The sequence below is a fragment of the Zalophus californianus genome, chromosome 7 (genome assembly GCF_009762305.2).
Source record: "Zalophus californianus isolate mZalCal1 chromosome 7, mZalCal1.pri.v2, whole genome shotgun sequence".
In the NCBI taxonomy this organism is placed as follows: domain Eukaryota; kingdom Metazoa; phylum Chordata; class Mammalia; order Carnivora; family Otariidae; genus Zalophus; species Zalophus californianus.
The window spans coordinates 89,458,731-89,484,542 of NC_045601.1; the positions used below are offsets into that span (position 1 = coordinate 89,458,731).

A 25,812-nucleotide genomic window follows, 5' to 3' on the forward strand; every position below is an offset into this window, starting at 1 on the left:
TACTCACAAGAGTTTATGTCAGGTTTTAATTTTAAAAAACCCAGTTAATGGGTGATGAGGTTTAAAAAGGGACAGGGTGAATCCCTATAGCATAGGACCCTGTGAGTTCTTTGTGGATGAAATGATACGGTGTTTAGGATTTGCTGGTACAGTAATTCACAAAGGGAAATTAAACATGCCAGTGAGGGACTAGGTGAAACAATATTGGCATCTGTTAATAAATGTTGAAATTGGGTAATGTATGCATGGGAACTTATACTATTCTTCCCACTTTTGTCTATGAATATTTTGAAAAAATAGTTTTTAAAAAGTCATAGATATATAGTAACTCTGCTCTTTATCTTTGTTCTGATCTTTTCCTTGGTACAGAATAGCGATTCTCAATTGAGGGTAACTTTGCCCCACATAGGGGGCATTTGGCAATGTATGGAGACATTTTTGAATGTCACAACTAGGAGGAGTGTGTGCTACTGACATCATCGGAGTAGAAGCCATGGATGCTCCTAATCATCCTCGGAGACAAAGGACCACCCCCAGCCTCACATATCAATTGTACTAATGCTGAGATACTCTGGCAGCATTATCATGCAAACTGATGGCTGGTAGTGGCTATAGCCTTTTCTATTTCTTATAATTTTTAATTATTTTGTCCACTAATTACTACAGTTTATAGTTCAAATGAGTTGTAGAATCCCTTTGTAGTCATTAGCCCTTTGCTTTGGGGAGAAAATAAAATCAGTACAAGTACACGCTAGGGAAAATTTTAAAAAGCAAAATATTTTTTATCAAGGGCAAGCTCAATGTCCTTATTTTTAAAAACCTTTAATTTTAATATATATGAGGATAGCATAGTTTCCTTTAGCATAGTCTCCTTTAATCCCTTTCATTTAACTCTATAATGTGTGCTATTTAAAATACTTGTGAAACATGCATGACCAAAATAACACAAAAGGTGGGGGGAGACTATAAATAAACATAAGGTATTCTAACATTCCAGTATCATAAAGGTAGTAAAATGTTTTATTAAAAATTAATAAATCTACAAAGGTATGTTTTATCTCTAAGGTAACCAATAAAAAAAGATAAAAGAGTATACACAATCATACATTAAGAGAGGGGAAATGAAATAATTATAATAAACCAACTTTGAATTCTTGGAGAGTAAACTTTTTTTCCCTACCCTAAGCGTATAGTGGTAAGTGTATGTGTGTGTGTGGGGGGGGGGGAGAGGCATGTGTGTTTGTGTGTACACCTATACATATGCTCCCAGTCTTAGATCCAGATAATGAAATCAGTAGCATTCCACCATTTTTTATGATGCCTAGGCTGTGTAGAAGTAATCAGGAGGTAATCAGAAATAAAAAATAAATTTCCTTAAACAGGTATCAAGTAGTGAAGGAATAATTCAAAAAAATGTTAAGTCTTGTCACATCTTGTAGTAGGTTTTGAATAAAAATCTTTTCACAGAGCACAGTTAATTTAAAATTAAAATCTTGACTCTTTATTGACCCCCTTATTCTAAAACAGATGAACTAAGACTTAATGGATTTTTTAAAGTTAATTAGAATCTAGTTTAAACTGCATACCCACTCCCAGAAGAGAACCTTTTACAGGTGTAACAGATGAATTATTATTAAATATTTCATAACATAGAAATTTCTTACATTTTATGAATATGTATAATAGGTCAAGTTTCTTACTCTTACTCCATTTGTCAAGCTAGGAGATGTAAATTCAATCAATCAGTTTGGAAAGAAAAAGTTGATAGGCAAACACATATTGAATACAAGGCAATACACTGGAGAATGGAATCTATAAAAATAATACAAGATTCACAAAGGATCTTTGAATTTATCAAGTCTAAATATCACCTGATTCACAAATTGGCTATAATAATTCCTGAGAAGCATTAATATTTTTACATTAAAATGTGACGCAGCAAATTCTAGTTTGGGTCTGTTCTAAATTATTTTTTTAATTTTTTTCTAAATTATTTATATATTAGTAATATCATATAGTTCTAACATTTTTTATACTATAATTTTTCTCATCCAAATAGAACATCTCTTTCTTCTTCCACATTGACTGCCCTATCACACATTAGCTCATACTGAATACTTACTAAAAGTTAGGCATAATTCTGATAGCTTTATCTCAATCTATTAAAGTATTTTTACCTTATAAGTTAGGCACTGATTTTAGGAGAGAAAAAAAAAAAGGCACAGAGAGGCTAAGTTGTCCATGGTCTTAATCAATCACTGGTGAGTTCTGGAGTCATATCCATACCTACACTCTTGTTCCTGGGTCTGAGATTTTAAGTATTATGCTCTATTACACCTCTTTCCAATAAATCATTTCCCATGGGGATTTCTTTCTATTTCTCTAGTCTAAAGAAAATCATATATTTTTTCTCCTAATTAACCATTTATTAGTTTTAGGCAAGAATTTTTGACTTCTTTATTAATACCTATAAACAAATTGAACTTTGCTTGAATTTCTCCAATTATTTTCCCCCAGTTTTATTGAAATGTAATTGACATACCTCACTGTATAAGTTTAAGGTATACAGCATAATGGTTTGATTTACATATTATGAAATGATTAACACAATAAGTTTAGGTAACATCCATCATCTCATAAATACAATACAATAAAAAAAATTTTAAAACAGTGTTTATCAGAAAAAAAACTGAAAGAAATAAATACAATATCCTTAATAAAATATCCTGTTCTATGCTGAATTGTAAAAAACCCACATTACTGGGCGCCTGGGTGGCTCAGATGGTTAAGCGTCTGCCTTTGGCTCAGGTCATGATCCCAGAGTCCTGGGATGGAGTCCCTCATTGGGCTCCCTGCTCAGCGGGGAGCCTGCTTCTCCCTCTGCTTCTCTCTCTCTCTCTCTGTCTCTCAGGAATAAATAAATAAAATCTTTAAAAAAAACCCACATTACTAATTTTTGTCCTATATCCACGCCATCTCTCAAAGTTCATCTCCTCCCTGACAAAAAAAATGCTCATTCTGTAAAACACTTCTGAACAAAAATTAGAGAATATACTGAGATGTTGTAGGAGACTATTTATATCATAAATATATTGGATCGCACTCAAAGTCCTATTTTCTGGTACATTTCCACCGTAAGTCCCTTCTCTCTCCTCTTCCTCAAAACACCCAACTTCCATCATTAAACTTGTATCTACAGATGCAGGACACCATCCACCTTCCTCCCATCAACTGAATGCCCTCATGGCCTTGGTGATAGAGAATACGGAGTCATTATTTGCTTCAATTTGGTGAAATTAAAGGGTTTCTTTTTTAGAGTATTATTAAGATATAATTCATATATGAAATTCACCCATATAAAGTATACAATTCAATGATTTTGAGTATATTCACAAGCGTGTGCCACTATCACCCTAGCCAATTATTCATTACCTTAAAAAACCAAAACCCATAACCATTAGCCCTCACCCTATCTTTCTACCCGCCCCCCCCATAGCCCTAAGAAACCACGGATCAACTGTCTATACAGATTTCCATATTCTGGACATTTCATATGAATGGAATCATATATTATCTCATATAACTAGTTTCACTTACATACTATTCTCAAGGGGTTCATGTCTCATGTTGTAGCACATACCAGTACTTCATTTCTTTTATGACCCAAAAATATATCATTGTATTGATATGCTACATTTGGTTATCCATTCATTACTTCATGGACATTTAGGATATTTCCACCATTTGATTATTATGAATAGTGTTTCTGTAAACATTTGTGTACATGTTTTTATGTAGACAGGTCTTCATTTCTCTTGGGTAGATATATAGGAGTGTGTTTTATGAGTCACATGGTAACTCTTGTTACTTTGAGAATTACCAGACTATTTTCCAAAGTGCCTGCACCACTATAAATTCCCACCAGCAGTGCATGAGGGTTCCAATTTCTCCATGTCTTTACCAACACTTTATATGACTTTTTGATTCTAAATATGGGGAATAAATCTTCATGACTTCAAATTTGACAAAGAATTTTTAGATAGGACATCAAAAGCATAAAAAAAAAAAAAAAATCGATTGGACTTCATCAAAAGTAAAAACTCCTGTTCTTCAAAGGACACCATTAAGAAAGAAAAAGACAACTCATAGAATGGGAGAAAATATTTGTAAGTCATATATCCGATAAGGGGTCTGTATCTAGAGTATGTAAAGAAGTCTTACAGTTCAGTAATAACAAGTTCATTTTAAAGTGAGCAAATATCTGAATAGATATTTCTCCAATGAAAACACATAGATCACCAGTAAGCATATGAAAAGATGTTTGACATCATTAGTCATCAGTAAAATGCATATTAAATCCACAGTGAGATACCAGTTCACATTGCTAGGATGGCTAGAATCTAACAACCTGTGACTTTTGGTTGGATTACCATTTTACTCTTTGTTTTCTAAGTCTGTCTTTTCTATTCCTCTACTCATCCTTTACTTCTTTTTTTGTGTTAAGTGGATATTTTCTAATGTAGCATTAAATTAATGATTTTTCACTGTATTTTTACGTTATTTTAGTGGTTGCTATAGGGTTTATCATAAATATCCTAATTCACTATAATTAGCCCCAAATATATGCTATGTTAATTACAGTGATATAAAAACGTTACTCTTAAATAGCTCCATGTGTTTTCCACTTTTTGTGATACTATTTTTATACATACTACAACTATTAATGTTATAAACAAAATAATACATATTTATAATTATTACTTTTCCATCTGTAATCTTTTCCTTAGACTAAGACAGCTTAGCCCATTATAACTTTGTTCCCATCCACCATCTTTGTGCTGTAATTGACAATTACACACCTGTTGCATCTCTAGATGTTATTAGTCATATAATTTTATATATAGTGTACAATTTTTGTATATTTTGTATGTATAGTTTTGTATGTTTTGTACAATTGCTTTATAAAATTAGTTATGAAAAAACATGCATTTATACTCTTTTATAATTACATATTTAACTTACTGATGCTCTTTTGTGTGCTTGTGTGTAGAACCTAATTATAGTGTGGTTCACTTGCTTTCATCCAAAAGATTTTACTTTAGTATTCCTTGTGAGATGACTATGCAAGCAAAACATTCTTTCGGTTTTGCTTATTTTGAAAGTTTATTTCACTTCCATTTTGAAAGATAACATTTCTGGATTTAAGAATTTTGACTGCTGTTTTATTGTTGTTGCTGTTTTTTCTTTTTTCTTATGAGCACTTTGAATGTGTTACCCACTCCTTCTGGCTTCTATTGTTTCTCTTGAGAAGTCTACTTATTAATCATATTGGGATTCATTTGAAGTGAAAAGTCATTTCCCCATCACTTCTTTCAAAATTTTCTCCTTGTTTGGGATTTTCAGCATTTTTACTATTATGTGATTGTGGATCTTTCTGTATTTATGCCACATGGATTTCATTAAGTTCCTGGATGTGTAGGTCATTGTTTTCAGTATATTTGGGGAAATTTTAGTACTTATTTCTCAGATATTTTTTATGATCCATTCTTCTATTGGTACTCCTATTATGAATATGCTTGTGTGCTTAATGGCATCTTGCTTTTCTCTGAAGCTGTGTTTATTTTTTTCATTACTTTGGCTTTCTTTTCTTCAGCTTGCAAATTATTGCTGTATCTTCAAGCTCATTAATTCTTTATACTACCAGTTAAAACCTGTTAAGCCTCTAGTAAATTTTAAAATTTCAGATATATTTTTCAAATCCAGAATTTCCATTCATTTTATTATTTATCTCTTTGACAATATTATCACACCTTCCTCTACTTTTAAAATCATTGCTTCATTCTGGGAACATATCTGTAACATCTAAACTTTTTGTTAAATCTAGCATATGGTGGCTCTCACAGGCAGTTTCTGTTGTCTATGTTTTGGTACATGGTCATACTTTCCTGTTCCTTTGCATGCTTTATAATTTTTGTTGTTGTTGGAAACTAAACATTTTAGTTAATATATTTTACCTTATATATATTAATATAAGCACATTAATATATATCAAATATAAATGTATACTTCTTCCTGGGGTGCTGTTATTGTTATTTGCTTGTTTATGTCGTTAGTGACTGGCTGGATTATTTAAATGAAGTCTATTTACTTCCACAGTATTAAGCCTTTGATCCTTCTCCTTAATGATGTGCAATTTTGGGTATACTCAAGATATTCTTGAGATGGTATTGTTTTGGGTAGAGTTCCTTTCCTCTTTTTCCCAGACTACACCCAGCTGTTAAACTTCACATGGCCAACTGACTGCCTTATTATTTTCAACATTCCCTGAGGCATAAATTGCTGTACAAATGACCCCAATCAAACTATGCATCCTCAAAAGGAATATTTTCTGAGATCAGTGTTTGATGTTTATTTTAATCCTAGGAATGTTTCTCACAATGTCGTATTCCCTATTCTCTTCTACATACTAGCCAGCCTGCAGTGTAGGCTGTATGTTTATTGAATACACGAATCTCTTCCTGATTGTCTTTGTCCACTACCTCCACAAGTCTAGCAAGCACTTTAGGCTTGAATTTCTCAATGATCTGTTTAAAACTGAGTTCATTTCTTTTGGAAGAGGTGAGTGGCTATTTCAGGACCTGCTTCTCCTTGCAAGTAAAATATCTTAGCCAGGACTCTGGAGCTGGAGGCAAGGGCACCGGCAAGCTCCTCTCTGAGTGACATCCCCACTCCAATTGCTGAGAACTTGGTGGAGTTTCAGACAGAGCCTGAGTTCCTCTCAGCTTGCTTCTCTTTGCATAGGACCACCACTTCACAATCTGGAACAATCAGAATTGGGGTCCCAGTAGTATCAGCATGTTTACCCACGATAGAGCCTCCAATCCATGAGAGAGGACCAGGAGGAAAAAGAGAGCCTCCATCTCTTGACCACAATGCCCAGGACTTAGCCTCAGCAACAGGTAGCTGGTGACTGAATGGAAAAGGCTGATGCCCTGCTCAACCCAGGAAGAAAGCGCTCTGAATGGAAGCTCAAGACTTGTTTTCTTAGTTACATCAGTTTGGGGTGGCATCTCAGCCGGAAGGAGGGAAGAAGGGAGTGATCTTTGGTCAAATATCACACACTTGCCTTTTTTATTAAATGTCCATAGATTTTCTTGAGTGGTTATTTCTTCATTTACTCTTTATCTTTAGGACGATTTGAGAGGGTTTACATGATTTTGTTTTTATAATTTTTACCAGTTTTACTTGAGAGCATGTCAGTGGAACCTCACACACTGTCATACCAGAAGTTGATCCATTTAAAATAGGTCTTGTTTTTAAATAGGTGTCTTAAGTAACATAAAAGGACAATGATTTTCCTAATTGACCTGAGTCAAACTTTCCTTACTCTTGAGAACCAAGGCCAAATTCCAGTATTTGACCCATATGTACTGGGAAGAACTATAGTTAGGCACGTTTCTTTAACTTTCCCAGGAACTTGGTGAACTACAAAACATGTTCTTTTCCTTTAGAAGGCTATATGATTCCTTTCTTTAGACCCTCAAATTTTCTGACTTAACCCTCTCAATTATCGACACAGGTATTGCTTTTGAGTGAAGTTGGCATAGAATGCCAGTTCCCTCCCTAGCCCAATCCAACCAAACAAAAATAAAATTAAATTTGGGTGAAGACAAAATTATATGCTATAGGAGGCAGAGCAAGATGGCAGAGGAGTAGGAGACCTGGATTTTGTCTGGTCTCAGAAATTCAGCTGAATGGGGATCAAACAATTCTGAACACCTATGAACTCAACAGGAGATCGAAGAAGAGAGTAGCAACAACGCTCTGAACAGAAAAGCGACCACATACTGGAAGGTAGGACGTTATGGAACGCCTATTTCACTTCTCCGCACTGTGAAAAAGGGAGAGAATGTGATCAGGCAGGAGACTAGAACAAAGCCAGAAGTGAATCCGAAGCGATATTCGGGAGGATAGACGGCGGGGGAGGGGGCCTCTCCCACTTCTGGCAAGTGATAGAGCCACGGAGCACAAAATAGGAACTTTTAGAAGTCGGCTCCACTGAGGGACATCGCTCCAGTGGCTAAGCAGGAGGTGGAACCCTTGCGGGACAGTGTGGTCTCAGGACCCTCGGGGTCACAGAAAGACTGGGGGTGCCTGAGTGCAGCAGAGCTCCCAGGTATCGGAGCAGGAAAGCCGGCTGCAGAGACGGAACTGAGGTGTGGGCTCTCAGCTCGGGGTGGCCATAAACTGTGACCCGCGGCCCAAGTGGGCCACTGCTCCTCCAGCAGGGACCCAACAAGCAGCAGAGCTGGGGAGACTCCCCTTCCTCTCCCGGGAGGAGCAGTGTGGGAGCACCCCACAGGGATCTACTGGGTTTGGAGACTGCACACGGGGTTGGGTGCGAGAGCTAGAAACGCTCAGTCACAGGTCGGGTGGGCATGGACTGCAACCGGAGACTGGGGAGATGGGAGTGATTGACTGCTTTTCTCTGGGGGCGCACTGAGGAGCGGGGCCCCGAGTTCTCGGCTCCTCTGGGCGGAGATTGGGAGGCCACCATTTTCACCCTCATCCTCCAAAGCTGTACCGAGAGCTTGCATGGAACAAAATCTCCCAAGAGCAAACCCCAACATATTGCTTAGCCCGGACTCACAAGGGCGGGGCAATTCCGCCTCTGGCAAAGACATTTGGGAACCATGGCAACAGGCACCTCCCCCAGAAGATCAGCACGAACAGCCAGCAAGCCAAGACCAAGTTTACCGATCAAGGAGGACAGGAGGACTCCAGCGCTAGGGGAACACTGCACATAGAATTCATGGCTTTTTTACCATGATTCATTAGTCTTTCAAAGTTAATTTTTTTAACTTTTTTTTTGAATTTTTCTTTTTCCATTTTTCAACCAACATCTTATCAATCCCTTTAAATTTTTTTTTTTTTTTATTTTTCATTTTTGGAGACATATTCTATCCCTTCATAGTAGTTACCCTTATTTTTGGCATATATATATAAGTTGTTCTCTCTTTAAAATTTTGACATACAGTTTCTTCTAACAGATCAAAATATACCCTAAATCTCTAGTGTATGGCTTTGTTCTAGTCTCCTGCCTGATCACATTCTCTCCCTTTTTTTTTTAAATCTTCTTCTTTCTTTTTGCAAACAACTTCTTATCAATTCCTTTTATAAAATCTTTTATAATTTTCATTTTTACAGTCATCTTCCATCCCTTCATTGTATCAACCCTTATTTTGTACATATATGTCTTTCTTTCTTTACAATTTTAAGAGGCACTATCTTCTAACAGACCAAAATATACCCAAAATCCAGTGTGTGGCACTGATCTATGCACTAACCTGATCATATTTGATCATACTCTGTTTTTTTTTGTTTTGTTTTGTTCTGTATTTGTTTGTTTTTATCTTTTTCTTTTTCTTTCTTTTCTCTTTCTTTTTTCTTTCTTTCCCTTTCTTTCCCCTGGTTGCAGGTCTTTTCTGATTTGTCTAGAGTATATTTTCTGGGGACATTGTTAACCTGTTAGCATTTTGTTCTCTCATTCATCTATTATCCTCTGGACAAAATGACAAGACTAAAGAAATCACCTCAGCAAAAAGAACAAGAGGTAGTACCGTCTGCCAGGGACCTACTCAATACGGACAATAGTGCGATGTCGGACCTAGAGTTCAGAATCATGATTTTAAAGATACTAGCTGGGCTTGAAAAACGCATGGAAGTTATTAGAGACACCCTTCCTGGAGAAATAAAAGAACTAAAATCTAACCAAATCTAAACCAAAAGGCTATTAATGATGTGCAATAAAAAATGGGGGCACTAAGTGCTAGGATAAACGAGGCAGAAGAGAGAATCAGCGATATAGAACACCAAATGATGGAAAATAAAGAAGCTGAGAAAGAGAGATAAACAACTACTGTATCACGAGGGCAGAATTCGAGAGATAAGCGATATGATAAGACGAAACAACATTAGAATAATTGGGATCGCAGAAGAAGAAGAAAGAGAGAGGGGCAGAAGGTATATTGGAACACATTATAGCAGAGAACTTCCCTAATGTGGGGAAGAAAACAGGCATTAAAATCCAGGAGGCACAGAGAACCCCTCTCAAAATCAATTAAAATAGGTCAACACGCCGATACCTAATAGCAAAACTTACGAGTCTCAGAGACAAAAAGAAAATCTTGAAAGCAGCTCAGGAGAAGAGATATGTAACCTATAAAGGTAGAAACATCTGATTGGCAACAGACCTATCCACAGAGACCTGGCAGGCCAAAAGGGACTGACATGATATCTTCAGAGCACTAAACGAGAAAAATATGCAGCCAAGAATACTATATCCAGCTAGGCTGTCATTGAAAATAGAAGGAGAGATAAAAAGCTTCCAGGACAAATAAAAACTAAAGGAATTTGCAAACATGAAACCAGCCCTACAAGAAATATTGAAAGGGGACCTCTAAGCAAAGAGAGAGCCTAAAAGCAGCATAGATCAGAAAGGAATACAGACAATACACAGTAACAGTCACCTTACAGGCAATACGATGGCACTAAATTCATATCTTTCAATAGTTACCCTGAATGTAAATGGGCTCAATGCCCCAATCAAAAGACACAGGCTATCAGATTGGATTAAAAAACAAGACCCATTGATATGCTGTCTGCAAGAGATGCATTTTAGACCCAAAGACAACCCCACATTGAAAGTGAGGGGGTGGAAAACCATTTACCAGCTACTGGACACCAAAAGAAAGCTGGGGTGGCAATCTTTATATCAGACAAATTAGATTTTAAGACAAAGACTGTAATAAGAGATGAGGAAGGACACTATATCCTACTTAAAGGGTCTATCCAACAAGAAGATCTACCAATTGTAAATATCTATGCCCCGAACATGGGAGCAGCCTATTATATAAGGCAATTATTAACAAAAGCAAATAAACACATTGACAACAATACAATAATAGTGGGAGACTTTAACACCCCCTGACTGAAATGGACAGATCATCTAAGCAAAACATCAACAAGGAAATAAAGACTTTAAATGACACACAGGACCAAATGGACTTCACAGACATATTCAGAACATTCCATCCCAAAGCAACAGAATACACATTCTTCCCTAGTGCCCATGGAACCTTCTCCAGAATTGATCACATCCTAGGTCACAAATCAGGTCTCGACAGGTACCAAAAGATTGGGATCATTCCCTTATATTTTCAGACCACAATGCTTTGAAACTAGAACTCAATCACAAGAGGAAAGTCGGAAAGAACTCAAATACAGGGAGGCTAAAGAGCATCCTACTAAAGAATGAATGGGTCAACCAGGAAATAAAAGAAGAATTAAAAAAATTCATGGAAACCAATGAAAATGAAAACACAACTGTTCAAAATCGTTGGGATACAGCAAAGGCAGTCCTGAGAGAGACTAGCCACCTCATACCAGTCAGAATGGCTAAAATTAACAAGTCAGGAAATGACAAATGTTGGCGGGGATGCGGAGAAAGGGGAACCCTCCTACACTGTTGGTGGGAATGCAAGCTGGTGCAACCCCTCTGGAAAACAGTATGGAGGTTCCTCAAACAGTTGAAAATAGAGCTACCATACGATCCAGCAATTGCACTACTGGGTATTTACCACAAAGATACAAATGTAGGGATCCAAAGGGATACGTGCACCCCAATGTTTATAGCAGCAATGTCCACAATAGCCAAACTGTGGAAAGAGCCAAGATGTCCATCAACAGATGAATGGATAAAGAAGATGTGTTATATATACACAATGGAATATTATGCAGCCATCAAAAGGAATGAGATCTTGACATTTGCAACGATGTGCATGGAACTGGAGGGTGTTATGCTGAGCGAAATAAGTCAATCAGAGAAAGACATGTATCATATGACCTCGCTGATATGAGGAATTCTTAATCTCAGGAAACAAACTGAGGGATGCTGAAGTGGTGGGTGTGGGAGGGATGGGTGGCTGGGTGATAGACATTGGGGAGGGTATGTGCTATGGTAAGCGCTGTGAATTGTACAAGACTGTTGAATCACAGATCTGTACTTCTGAAACAAATAATGCAATATATGTTAAGAAAGAAAAAGAAGATAGCAGGAGGGGAAGAATGAAGGGGAGTAAATCGGAGGGGGAGACGAACCATGAGAGACAATGGACTCTGAAAAACAAACTGAGGGTTCTAGAAGGGAGGGGGTGGGGGGATGGGTTAGCCTGGTGATGAGTATTAAAGTGGTCACATTCTGCGTGGAGCACTGGGTGTTATGAACAAACAATGAATCATGGAACACTACATCAAAAACTAATGATGTAATGTATGGTGATTAACATAACAATTAAAAAATTAAAAAAATGTATATGCTATAGCTTGCATGGTCATCTCATAACAGGTGATTGGTATGTATAAAGGTAATAAGGGAAAAAATTTATTTGTTATGTAAGAAAAATAGATTAAATATGTTTGCTTTTGGAAGACAGAAAATAAATTAATTTACAGTGGATAGTTCCATTTTTAAAAGTCATTCTTAAAAAATGGGTCTGCTTATGAAGACAAATTTGCTGAATGAACACATTTTGAGTCAGTTTAAGATACAATACTGCAATTTTATTATGTAGAATCTTTTATTCTGCCTATTCACTCAAACAATAAATAGGATTTATTGATTTATATAACTAGAATATCCAGTTAATGTAGGTTCCCACTTTTGCTTGACTTAGAGGTTCAATTACAGCGGTTCATTTTCATGTCCTTGTAAGATTTTTCTTTGGTGTCATGTAATTTCTAAGTCCAGCTTCCCTCTTCCCTCTTGGTGGTAACTTGACTCTAGAAGGTTCATGCTTCAGAAAAATACATCAAGTCAGAGAGATAAACAGAGATGGAGATAGAAACACAGAAAGACAGAAAGAAAAGAGAGTGTTTCTCCCCCAGAATCCTCCACCTAATGTATTTTTTATTGATATACATTGAATTAAAAATTTCCTCCAGAACTATTTTTTTTACTATTTTTTTCACTTCTTCCACTGCATTCTACGTATCTTTCTAATTTATAGCTGATTTAAGATTAGAGATTTAGTAAGTCAGGAAACATGTATTTTCTCTATTTTAACACTAGTTAGCTAAAAAAGGTTAAGGGCCAAACCATTATTATTGGTGGAATATTCTGTTACCTTTTCTAACATTTTAAATTAGATTTATCACTTCTGTATATAAAAAAATGTTAGAGATTATCAAGATTTTAATACAACATAATGAAGTATTGAAAAAATTTTTGTTTTAATGCAAAAATGTTAAAATTAATCATCTATTCCATATTTTATAATAATTTGAAATTTATTGTTTAATTTATTTGCAAACTATTTGATAAGATACTGGCATATTCTCTCTTTTCTTCTTTTTTTAATTTTATGCATTTCTTTATTGTTTGAATCTTTTACAATATCTGTTCATATTTACTATCATCTATTCTTACATAATAGTTTTTAATTTCTAAAAACTATGTGTGTACAGGGGAAAGGGAAAAACAGACATTAAGGAGACAGGAGAAAAACATAATTAAGCTAAGGTTCAGTTTCTCAGTCACAGAACTACTGGCATTTTGGACCAAATAACTCTTTGTTTTTGGGCAGGGCTTTCCTATGCACTGTAGAGTGTTTAGCAGCATCCCTGGCTTCTACCCACTAGATGCTGTAGCACATCCTCTCTACTCCCCACCAAATAATGACAATCAAAAATGTATCCAGCCATTGCCACATTTTCCTGGGGGGAGGGTGGGGAATGTCCCACGTTCTACCCATCATCACAATGAGAATCACTGATTAAGGAATCAAATATTCTGAGAGGCCTTCCCCTGGTTCCTCAACCAGAATTAGAACTCCCTGCACCTGACCCCATATGGTATCAATTATTAATTGTTTCCTTGTTTGTCTCCAGTAGACTGAATCTCTTCAAGGCAGGTGTTTAAGCTGGTTAAATAGTCGTCTCTTGGACTGTGTTCCTCAGAGTGTAGACTGGGACCACCTTCATCAGCAGCACCTGATCCTAGCACACAGCAAGTGCTCAGCAATTGTTGAATGAATCCATGAATTTTAGCATTTACTATAACAAATGTCCACTCTTTATTTTCACATTCCTCTGCATGAGGATCCTTTAAAAGTGTCACAGTGATTTCAGTTTTTCAGGAACAGGCCACATTATAACACCATGGATATTTTTTATTCCAGGTTTACAGCTATGAGTCTTCAAAGACTTCCTTTAGCTTCTCCCTGTCCAAATTACTACCATTTTTTTAATAATTTAAATAATTTTTTAAGATTTTATTTATTTATTTGTCAGAGAGAAAGAGCACAAGCAGGGAGAGCAGCAGTCAGAGAAAGAGGGAGAAGCAGGCTCCCCGCTGAGTAGAGAGCTCGACACAGGACTCAATCCCAGGACACTGAGATCATGACCTAAGCCGAAGGCAGTGCTCAACTATCTGAGCTACATAGGCAGCCCCAAACTACTAACATTTTTTCTGGGTACCATTTCTTGGTACACTCAACCATCAACTCCTGATAGGAGGCCACAAACTGGAACTTGGATGCATGTTTTTCCACACACTGTGGTCTCTTCCAGACTGAAGACATGATGATCAGTCACTGGAGCAGGTCTGAGTTAGCAATACAACAGCTTTAACAAAGCAGAGGGCCCAAAGCGAAGGAGCTTTAAAAGTATGTATGTACTTTAAAAAACTCAGCTACAACTTGAACTGATGTTTGGAGTCCATAAGTCTTCTCCCTGTTTCACAGGGTAAATCCCATCTTAGATGAATAGCCCAGTCAAAAACAGTATGATACACGTGACAGGATGAGTCAGAAGTGGCTCCCTCGTGGAGACATCACCATTCCAATTTATGTGCTATATGATGTGTATTCTGGGGGCATCTGGATGGCTCAGTCATTTAAGCATCTGCTTTTGGCTCAGGTCATGATCCCAGGGTCCTGAGATCAAGCCCCATGTTGGGCTCCCTGCTCAGTAGAGAGCCTACTTCTTCCTCTCCCACTGCTACTCTTTCTGCTTATGCGCTATGGCTCTCTCTCTGTCAAATAAATAAATAATAAAAATAAAAAAAATCTTTATATGATGTGTATTCTGGAGAACTCGAATACCACTTTCAGGCTGAGTCTGGCCCTGTTCCCTCCTCAGTGCCACTCCTCTGCCACCACCACCAAGCCCTCCATTCCCCCTGGAGCCACATGGAAGAGCCCCCTATACTCTCTCTTGAATTGACTTTTAGATTCAGAGAGATGAAGATATTTGTAAAGCCAAATTTGTCATTTTGCTCAAAGTCAAAAATAGAGCCAAATATTCCAAGTTCTCATTAAAAGAAGTAACACAAGTTGTGTAGTCTCAGTTCAGTTTTTAAGTTGTGAAATGGTTTCCTCATGTGAAAATACCAATTTTCATCTTTATTAAGTGAATTGGAAGCTATGATATATATGGAAGTATAAGAAGGCCTTTAAATGATGGATTGTTTGTATTTTATTATTTTTTTCCATTGTACACAGGTAATAGCAATTTAAAATATGGTGCTTTAAAATAATATGAATTCAAAATTAGTTTTACACTATATATAACAAATAATCTTGGAATGTCAAATACTAATATAAGTATTGTTATAAGGATATATGTTTAAATTTTCCAAAAAGGGAAAACATTTTGCTTAAAGAAAAGCTTGACTTTATTCAACATGCACTTACTCAATGGGCTTATTACAGAATTGTTTTAGCTATTAAAGAAGAACCACCTAGATTCCTAGGTTTCCACACTAGATCATATTTATATCAAGTTTAAATTAAAGATGTATAATAGTGTCAAAATTTTAATTTTAATTTTATTTTTTTATTTTTTTAATTTTAATTTTTAAAGGCATTTATATGTAAAAACTTGATTTAATGATGTTTTTATACTACAGTCAAAAAAAAGCGAGGTACCTAATGACTGAAAAGGGACAAAAATACTATCATCAGTATATTGTAAACCATTACTATAAATTCAATCTCTAATAATTTTAAAAACTTGCAAATTATTAACCCTAAATAAAGCATCTGGACTATTGAGTGAACTTAGTTGAGTCAAATATAAAGGATCAAAGCATTATTTGGAGAAGAGTTGAACAGTATTCTTACTTTAAGAAAATAATTTAAATGATCTAAGATATAAATGCATGTTGCAGACCCAAACTAACCTTTAAAGCACACCTATCAGTAACTTTTACCCATTTTCATCCATCATAAAGCCAACTGTTTTTATGACAACACAGTTGGCATTAGCTCAAAGGTATTAGTCTCTCTCTGTTGGGACACTGTGTTGACAACATTCTCCTGTTGCTTGTCCATTTGCTTTACTTGGCAAACTCCCAGATTAATTAAAAATAACAATAAGAATGGAATTGTATAATCATTTTCATAAAGTGATCTGAGAATAAATTAACAGAAGCCTAAAAAGAATGGCAGAATAAGAAGTTCAGTATAATTTCAGTATACTTAAGGAATATTACTTTATGAAAATGAAGACTACTTTCAACTATGGCATCTGGTACATTTGGAAATTGTTTCTTTCAATATTTCCTTCCTTGTATAACCAGAGTCTTATGACTCAAAGCCATATGACTACTGTACTTGGTGATACATAAGAAAAAATAAAGAATTTCTATTAAGAAATTACATTGCACACACTCCTCCAGAAATTATGAGTCTAAAATCTCAAATAATAGTACTTTGTACTTCTAGAGTACGACGAATATGGCTTCCAAGAAGGCTTTAAAGGTGAGAAATTCAGTCATTCATTCATCAGTGCAGTGAGGCTTAGAAAATGCGTGGAGCTATTAATACAATGGTGATGCTTAAGGATTTCTATATCACAGCACACTAATATAAAGGTATTTAAAGCAAATATAACTTTTGATACAGTGCATTACATGTCATAATAGAGGTTTCACTTACTCATAAATTTTATCAGCTTTTATCTTCTTAAACTATACATGAAATGACAAACTTATGACATTTAACCAGTGAAAGGTTATAGGATTGTTTGTCCAAAGATATTAAATAGCTCTATTTTATAAACTATCTAATATTAAAAAATATTAATTAAAAATTCACCTTTAATCTGTAAAAGTGTATTTTTCTCTTCAATCAAGAGAAATTTAGATTAATAAAGCCATATATTGTAAAACAATTTGCAATGTTATTGCATATAATCTGCATTTCATTTGTATATCTACTTTTTTCCCTGGTCAGTTTTTATTACATATAGACAAACATTTTAAAACACTACCACTGTCTGATTCTTAGGAAGATACAAAACAAACTTACTAAATGTAGAGAAAAAGCAATCATCTATGGAAAATTCCATGTCAAAGATTACCCCTCCACCTTTAAAAGAATATGCTAGAGTATTAAGGTGAATGGTATATTAAATATTAAAGTGTAGGGGTGCCTGAGTGGCTTAGTCAGTTAAGCATCTGACTTGGTCTCAGCTCATGTATTGATCTCAGAGTTGTGAGTTCAAGCCCCACATTGGGCTCCACACTGAGCATTGAGCCTACTAAAAAAAAAAAAAAAAAAACCTTAAAGTGTATATTAAAAATATGCTATATGGTCTCTATTTCTCGTAAATATTCCATAAAATAGATATTTTATATATTTTCAAAAATAACTTTCCTTTTATAGTTACACAATATGAGATTCCATGATATTGAAAAGTATCATATGGCCCAGTGTCTGTGATTAATTGACTGATCTAACACTTCTGAAACTCAGTTTAACATGTATAGACTTATATGGAAGATTTAATAGTTTGACAGGGAAAGTAAGATAGTGCCTTAAAATTGAAACTAATAATAACGAAAATGATAATGTTAGATAACTAACATTTATAAGAAGTTAAAATATACTAGGTATTATTTTTAAGATTTTATTTATTTGAGAGAGCGAGAGAGAGAGAGCACACAAGCAGGCAGAGGGGCAGAGGGAAAGGAAGAAACAGACTCACCACTGAGCAGGCAGCCTCATGTGGGCTCGATCCCAGGACCCCAGGATCATGACCTGAGCCAAAGGCAGACACCCACCCAACTGAGCCACTCAGGAACCCCAAAATATACTAGTATTTTAAAGAAGTATTTGAAGAGACTAGATATATTCTATGATAGCTTAAGTCAGTAATACACGGGAGATAACCATTCTAGCTTTTTGAGGGATAAAAAAATGAAAACAAAATATAGATAATAAATACAGCAAAAAGGAAGGAAGCAGTATAAAATGCAAAAGTAGAAAATAAAATTAGACATCTATCTTAGATATAAACTCACCTACTAAGAGAAAGTATACTTTAGAATTAAAATAAGTATATTAGTTGGGGGATGGAATGCAAAGAAAAATTAAGTGCTATGTTTGACAAACGTGAATTAGCATGACTTGAAGAAACTGAAAGCACAAATATGTTAAGGCAAACCAATTAAATTTATACAAATATAATGCAAAGTTTATGATATTTGTTTTATAAGGCTTAAGTGTAAAGTGAAAAATTATACAACTGTAAATTCTTCTGTGTTTTGCTTTTTTTTTTAAAGTAGCTCACACCCAGTCTGGAGTCCAACATGGGACTTGAACTAACAACCCTGAGATTAAGACCTGAGTTGACGTCAAGAGTTGGAAACTTAACCAACTGAGCCACCTAGGTACCCCTGTGTTTTGCTGTTAACATTAGGGATTTTCTGAGTATAAGTCAACTAGATATTAAATAAACTAATGACAAAAACAAAACAAAAATAACGCCCTCCAACCAAAGCAAATAACAACAAAACAATCCAAATCCCTTGAAATACAACAAAGTCTCTAAGATACTACTTAAGAAAAAATAAGGCAAATATATATCCAATATATCCAAGATCAAATAAAACAAGAAAAATCAACTGAAACCTGAGCAAGTTCAGATGAAATATACAATGTTAAAGATAGACTTGTTCTGTAGGCAAATGCAAACTGTAATTTGGGAACTACGTTTTGTGCTTTCAAAACAAAATGGTATTGTATACCAGATATGATAGGGTAAATATAAAGACTTTTTGTCTTATTGTTTAAATTTCTTTAAAAATAATTTACTTTTAAAGAAATAATAAAAACAATAACTTGTGTGTTTAAAACATATTTAGACGTAAAATGTATGACATACATAGCACAAAAGCAGAAGGCGAGAACATTAAACGTAATGTAAGAATCTCAAGTAATATAATATGGTTTACAAGCAGACTGATAAATTATAGTTATAAATCCTATAACTACTTAAATAACATAACAAAGTTTTGGTTTAGTCAACAAAGGAGATATTAGGGGATAATAAAATTATGCAATTAATCCAAAAGTAGGCAATTAAATGAGAAAAGGACAAAAAAAGAAGGGACAAATAAATAGCAAGACACAAGATATAAACCTAAAATATCTAAAACAACTTTGATAGAGGCGAACAAAGTTAAAGGACTTATACTACCATACATTAAACAATATTATAAAGTTACAGTTATCAATAGAGTGTACTATTGGGATCCAGATAGATGAATAAATCAATAGAACAGCTTAGAGAGTCCAGAAATATACACATGCATATATAAGTAGTTGATTTTTGATAAAGGTACAACTGGCAAAAATTCAGTGGATAAAAGTAATCTTTTCAACAAACAGTACCAGAATAAATAGATATCTATATGCTTAAAAAAAAAAAGATCTTTTACCCATATGGCACAGAAAATAATTATCTGAAAATGGATTATAGCTCAAAATGTAAAGCCCAACCAGAAAAAAATTTTATAAGGAATCATGGGGGGGGGATTTTTGTGACCTTGGCAAAAATTAGGTCCAACCCCAAAAGCATGATCCATAAAAGAAAAAAAAATAATCAAAATTAAGATTTTTAGGACCTTCAAAAAGCATTGTTAAGAGAATGAAAATAAAAGTCACAGAAGGGAGACTTATAATATATCTTAAAAAAACTTCTATCCACAATATACACTGACCTCTCAAAACTTAATAAGAGGATGACCAAAAAAAAACATGAAAACTATGGACAGAGGAGGGGGAAATTTGGTGGAGGAGAAGGGGACCCTAATCCAACCAGTCCCCAGAATTAAGCTAGATATCTACCAGACCACTCTGAACACCCATGAAATCAGCCTGAGATGTAAGAAGATAGAGCTAGATCTCTACAAACAGAATATCGCAGGCGGTTGTTTCCGAAGTCTGAAGCAGGGAGCTGTGATTCTGCAGGCAGATATCAGAGGATAAATGGCAGTGGGAGGGAGCCTGGCTGTGGGGATCCTATACAACCGGTGAGTGACAGCCTCCCTGCTGGGGAGAGGGTAAAGACTCGCAGACCAGCAGTGGTGCGGGAAGGACTTTCGGGCAGCCCCCTGGATGGAAACTGCAGTGGTGGGGCCCCGCGTGTGAACTGGGGGTGGTTGGCAGTTTTAGAGGCACAAAAGGCAGAGAAGTCTCTGCCCCCACCTCCCCAACCTGGAGGCGAGGACTAGGAGCCCTGCTGAGGGACGCACAACCCAGGATGTCGCAGTTTATAGCAGCACAGACAGAAATGGAGATAGTGTGGCCTGGAGAGCTCACTGAAGAACAGACTGTGATCTCTCTGCTCTGAGGCAGAGGGTGGGAAATGATCTCCCTGCTCTGAATCTCAGAAGAGACACGGGAAGCTTCCAAGGGAAGCTGCCAGAGAACAAAAGCCCCCCCAAAAAGGTTTTCACTGAGCCCATCCCCCACCACAGGGGGCAGGGCAACTCTGCCCAAACAGGGTTGCCTGAGTAACAGCATGGCAGGCCCCTATCCCAGAAGACAGGCTGGGAGAACAAGAGGCCTAAGGTCCTTAGAAAACAGGTGCATCTTGTTTGGGTTGTTGTCAATAATTTGGAATCTATACATTCCCTCAACCAACCCTCAACAGAATGACTAGGAGGAGGAAGCCCCAAAATAGGAGACTCAGAGATTATGATTTATGCCACAGATTTACAAATGGATTCAGGTATAACCAAGATGTTGGAGATGGGGGCGCCTGGGTGGCTCAGTCGTTAAGCATCTGCCTTCAGCTCAGGTCATGATCCCAGGGTCCTGGGATCAAGCCCCGCATCAGGCTCCCTGCTCCACGGGAAGCCTGCTTCTCCCTCTCCCATTCCCCCTGCTTGTGTTCCCTCTCTCGTTGTGTCTCTCTCTGTCAAATAAATAAATAAATAAAATCTTTAAAAAAAAAAAAAAGATGTTGGAGATGGAATTCAGGCTAGCAATTTTGAAGACAATAGGTAGAATGGAGAAATCAATTAATGGCAACAGAGAGTATCTAAGGGCAGATATGAAAGCTGAATTGGCAGAATTTAAAAATGCTATGAGATCCAATCTAATCTGGATAATCTAACAAGGTAAGCGAGGCAGAAGAATGAATTAGTGACCTGGAAGACCATTTAATAGATAAAAAGGGAAAAGAGGAGGCCAGGGAAAAACAACTCAATCCATGAAAATAGAATCAAAGACATAAGTGACACCATGAAACATTCCAATGTCAGATTTATTGGAATCCCTGAGGGGGTGGAGAGAGAGAGAGAGAGGACTAGAAGATATATTTGAGCAAATCGTAGCTGAGAACATCACTAATCTGGGGAATGAAAAAAACATTCATGGCCTAGAGGCAGACAGGACCCCTCTCAAGATCAAGGAAAACAGGCCAACACCCCGGCATGTAATAGTAAAACTCACAAATCTTAGAACCAAGGAAACCATCTTAAGGGCAGTTAGGGGGAAGAGATTTTTACGTCCAGAGGGAGGAACATCAGAATAACGTCAGACCTATCCACAGAGACCTGGCAAGCCAGAAAGTCCTGGCAAGACATATTCAGAGTACTAAATAAGAAGAACATGCACAAAGAATACCTTATCTGACAAGGCTGTCATTTAGAATGGATGGAGAGATGCAGAGCTTCCAAGACCGGCAGAAACTGAAAGAATGTGTGTCCACTAAGCTGGCCCTGCAAGAAATATTAAGGGGGGTTCTATTAAAGGAGAAAGACCCCAAGAGTGATATAGAAAAGAAATTTGCACGGAAAGGCTATAAAAACAAGGTCTTCCCAGGCAACATGATGACAATTAATTCATATCTTTCAATAATCACTCTCAACATGAAAGGCTTAAATGCTCCCATAAAATGGCACAGGGTTGAAGACTGGATAAAAAGGCAGGACCCATCCATATGCTGTCTAAAAGAGACCGATTGTGAACCTAAAGATACATCCAGACTGAAAGTGAAGGGATGGACATCCATCTTCCATGCCAATGGACCTCAAAAGAAAGCTGGGGTAGCAATTCTTATATCAGAAAAATTAGATTTTAAACTAAAGACTGTAGTTACAGACACAGAAGGACACTATATCATTCTTAAAAGTTCTATCCAACAAGAAGATCTAACAATTGTAAATATATACGCCCCCAACATGGGAGCAGCCATCTACATAAGCCAACTGTTAACCAAAATAAAGAGTCATATTGATAACAATATGTTAATTGTAGGAGACCTCAATACTCCACTCTCAGCAATAGACAGATCATCTAAGCAGAAAATCAACGAAGAAACAAGAGCTTTGAATGACACCCTGGACCAGATGAACCTCATAGATATATACAGAACATTCCACCCTAAAACAACAGGATACTTGAGCACACATGGAACTTTCTCAGAATTGACAACATACTGGGTCACAAATCAGGTCTCAACTGATACCAAAAGATTGAGATTATTCCCTGCATATTCTCAGACCATAATGTTTTAAAACTGGAACTCAATCACAATAAAAAATTTGGAAGAAATTCAAACACTTGGAAACTAAAGACCACTTTGCTCAAGAATGTTTGGATCAACCAGGAAATCAAAGAAGAACTTAAACAATTCATGGAAATCAATGAAAACGAAAACACATCAGTCCAAAACCCATGGGATACTGCAAAGTTGGTCCTAAGGGGGAAATACATAGCCATCCAAGCCTCACTCAAAAAAACAGAAAAGTCCCGAATTCACCAACTAACTTTACACCTGGAAGAACTAGAGAAAAAGCAACAAATTATGCTTAAGCCACACATTAAAAGAGAAATAATTAAGATTAGAGCAGAGATTAATGAATTAGAAACCAGAAACACAGTAGATCAGATCAACAAAACTAGAAGCTGGTTCTTTGAAAGAATTAATAAGATCGATAAACCACTGGCCAGACTTACCTAAAAGAAAAGAGAAAGGACCCAAATTAATAAAATTATGAATGAAAGGGGAAAGATCATGACTAACACCAAGGAAATAGAAACAATTATTAGAAATTATTATCAACAAATATATGCCAATAAATTGAGCAACCTGGAAGAAATGGATGCCTTCCTGGAAACCTATAAATTGACAAGACTGAAACAGGAAGAAATTGACAACTTGAATAGGCCAAAAACCAGTAACAAGATTGAAGCAGTGATTAAAAACCTCCCAAAAAACAAGAGTCCAGGGCCTGATGGTTTCCCTGGAGAATTCTACCAAACATTCAAAGAAGAAATAATATCTATTCTCCTGGAGTTGTTTTAAAAAATAGAAACAGAAGGAAAGCTTCCAGACTCATTCTATGAGGCCAGCATTACCTTGATCCCCAAACCAGGCAAAGACCCCATCAAAAAGGAGAATTTCAGACTGATATCCCTGATGAATATGGATTCCGAAATCCTCAACAAAATCCTAGCTAATAGGATCCAACAGTACATTAAAAGGATCATCCACCACGACCAAGTGGGATTTATCCCCAGGATGCAAGGGTAGTTCAAAATTTGCAAATCAATCAATGTGATAGAACACATTAATAAGAGGAGAGAGAAGAACCATACGGTCCTCTCGATGCAGAAAAAGCATTTGACAAAATACAGCATCCTTTCCTGATTAAAACTCTTCAGAGTATAGGGATAGAAGGAACATTCCTCAAGTTCATAAAATCCATCTCTGAAAAACCCACAGCGAATAGCATCCTCAATGGGGAAAAGCTGAGAGCCTTTCCCTTAAGATCAGGAACACGTCAAAGATTTATTCAACACAGAAATAGAAGTCCTAGCAACAGCAATCAGACAACAAAAAGAAATAAAAGGTATTCAGACTGGCAAAGAAGAAGTCAAACTCTCTCTTTTCGCAGAAGACATGATACTTTATGTGGAAAACCCAAAAGACTCCACCCCCAAATTACTAGAACTCATACAGAAATTCAGTAATGTGGCAGGATACAAAATCAATGCACAGAAATGAGTTGCTTTCTTATACACTAACAATGCAACTGTAGAAAGAGAAATTAGAGAAACAATTCCATTTACAGTAGCACCAAAAACCATAAGATACCTCAGAATAAACCTAACCAAAGAGGTAAAGGAGCTATACTCTAGGAATACTCATGAAAGAAATTGAAGACAGAAAAAAATGGAAAAACATTCCAAACTCATGGATTGGAAGAATAAACATTGTTAAAATGTCTATGCTACCCAGAGTAATCTATACCTTCAATGCTATCCCAATCAAAATTCCAATGACACTTTTCAGGCGGCCCTGGCCGTGGAAGAGGAGTTGCATGTGTTGCTTCAGCTGGCAGTAGTGGCGGGAGCGGAGGCGGCGGGGGTTGTGCGACCGCCCAGGTTTGTGAGATGGCTGCTGATATTTCTGAATCTGGTGGGCATGATTGCAAAGGAGACCCGAGGGGCAATACCAAGTTAGATGCAGACTACCCACTTCGAGTCCTTTACTGTGAAGTTTGTTCATTACCAACAGAGTACTGTGAATATATGCCTGATGTTGCTAAATGTCGACAGTGGTTAGAGAAGAATTTTCCAAATGAGTTTGCAAAACTTACTGTAGAAAATTCACCGAAACAAGAAGCTGGAATTAGTGAGGGTCAAGGCACAGAAGGGGAAGAGGAAGAGAAGAAAAAGCAGAAGAGAGGTGGAAGGGGTCAAATAAAGCAAAAAAAGAAGACTGTACCATAAAGAGTTACAATAGCCAAAATTCCTAGAGCAAAGAAGAAATATGTAACAAGAGTGTGTGGCCTTGCAACTTTCGAAATTGATCTTAAAAAAGCACAAATATTTTTTGCTCAGAAATTCTCCTGTGGTGCCTCAGTAACAGGAGAGGATGAAATCATCATTCAGGGAGACTTTACAGATGACATAATTGATGTCATTCAGGAAAAATGGCCAGAGGTGGATGATGATAGCATCGAAGATCTTGGAGAAGTAAAGAAGTGATTTTGAAAATTTGTCTCTATTTAATGATCTGAACTGAGAGTTGATATGGCCAAAGGGAGAGAGGCCTTTTAAAAATATGTATATTTATCCTACAGTAAAACTGTAGATTACCCTCACTCTTGGCATTTTCACTGTTCTGTATAAGGCTGCTTGTTTTTTTTTTTTTTTATTGCCAAAGTCTAATAAACAGGGGAGACTGTCATGCATATGCATGAAATAGAATTTAGTCAAATAAAAATTTTTGGTCATTTAAAAAAAAATTCCAATGACATTTTTCAAGGTGCTGGAACAAACAATCCTAAAATTTGTATGGAATCAGAAAAAAATCCGAATTGCCAAGGAAAGGTTGAAAAAGAAAAACAAAGCTGGGGACATCACATTGCCCAATTTCAAGGTATATTACAAAGCAGTGATCACCAAGACAGCATGGTACTGGCACAAAAACAGACATATAGACCAATGG

The 25,812-nt window shown here is 36.4% G+C and overlaps 1 protein-coding gene across 1 annotated transcript; it reads left to right on the top strand.

Annotated features, from left to right (window-relative positions):
* Nucleotides 1–24,651: 24,651 nt before the first annotated feature.
* LOC113927257 (density-regulated protein-like) lies at nucleotides 24,652–25,594 on the top strand. Its single transcript, XM_035728616.1, has one exon. The coding sequence runs from the start codon at nucleotides 24,753–24,755 to the stop codon at nucleotides 25,089–25,091; it is 339 nt and encodes a 112-aa protein (XP_035584509.1). The 5' UTR covers nucleotides 24,652–24,752; the 3' UTR covers nucleotides 25,092–25,594.
* The last annotated feature ends 218 nt before the right edge of the window (nucleotides 25,595–25,812 follow it).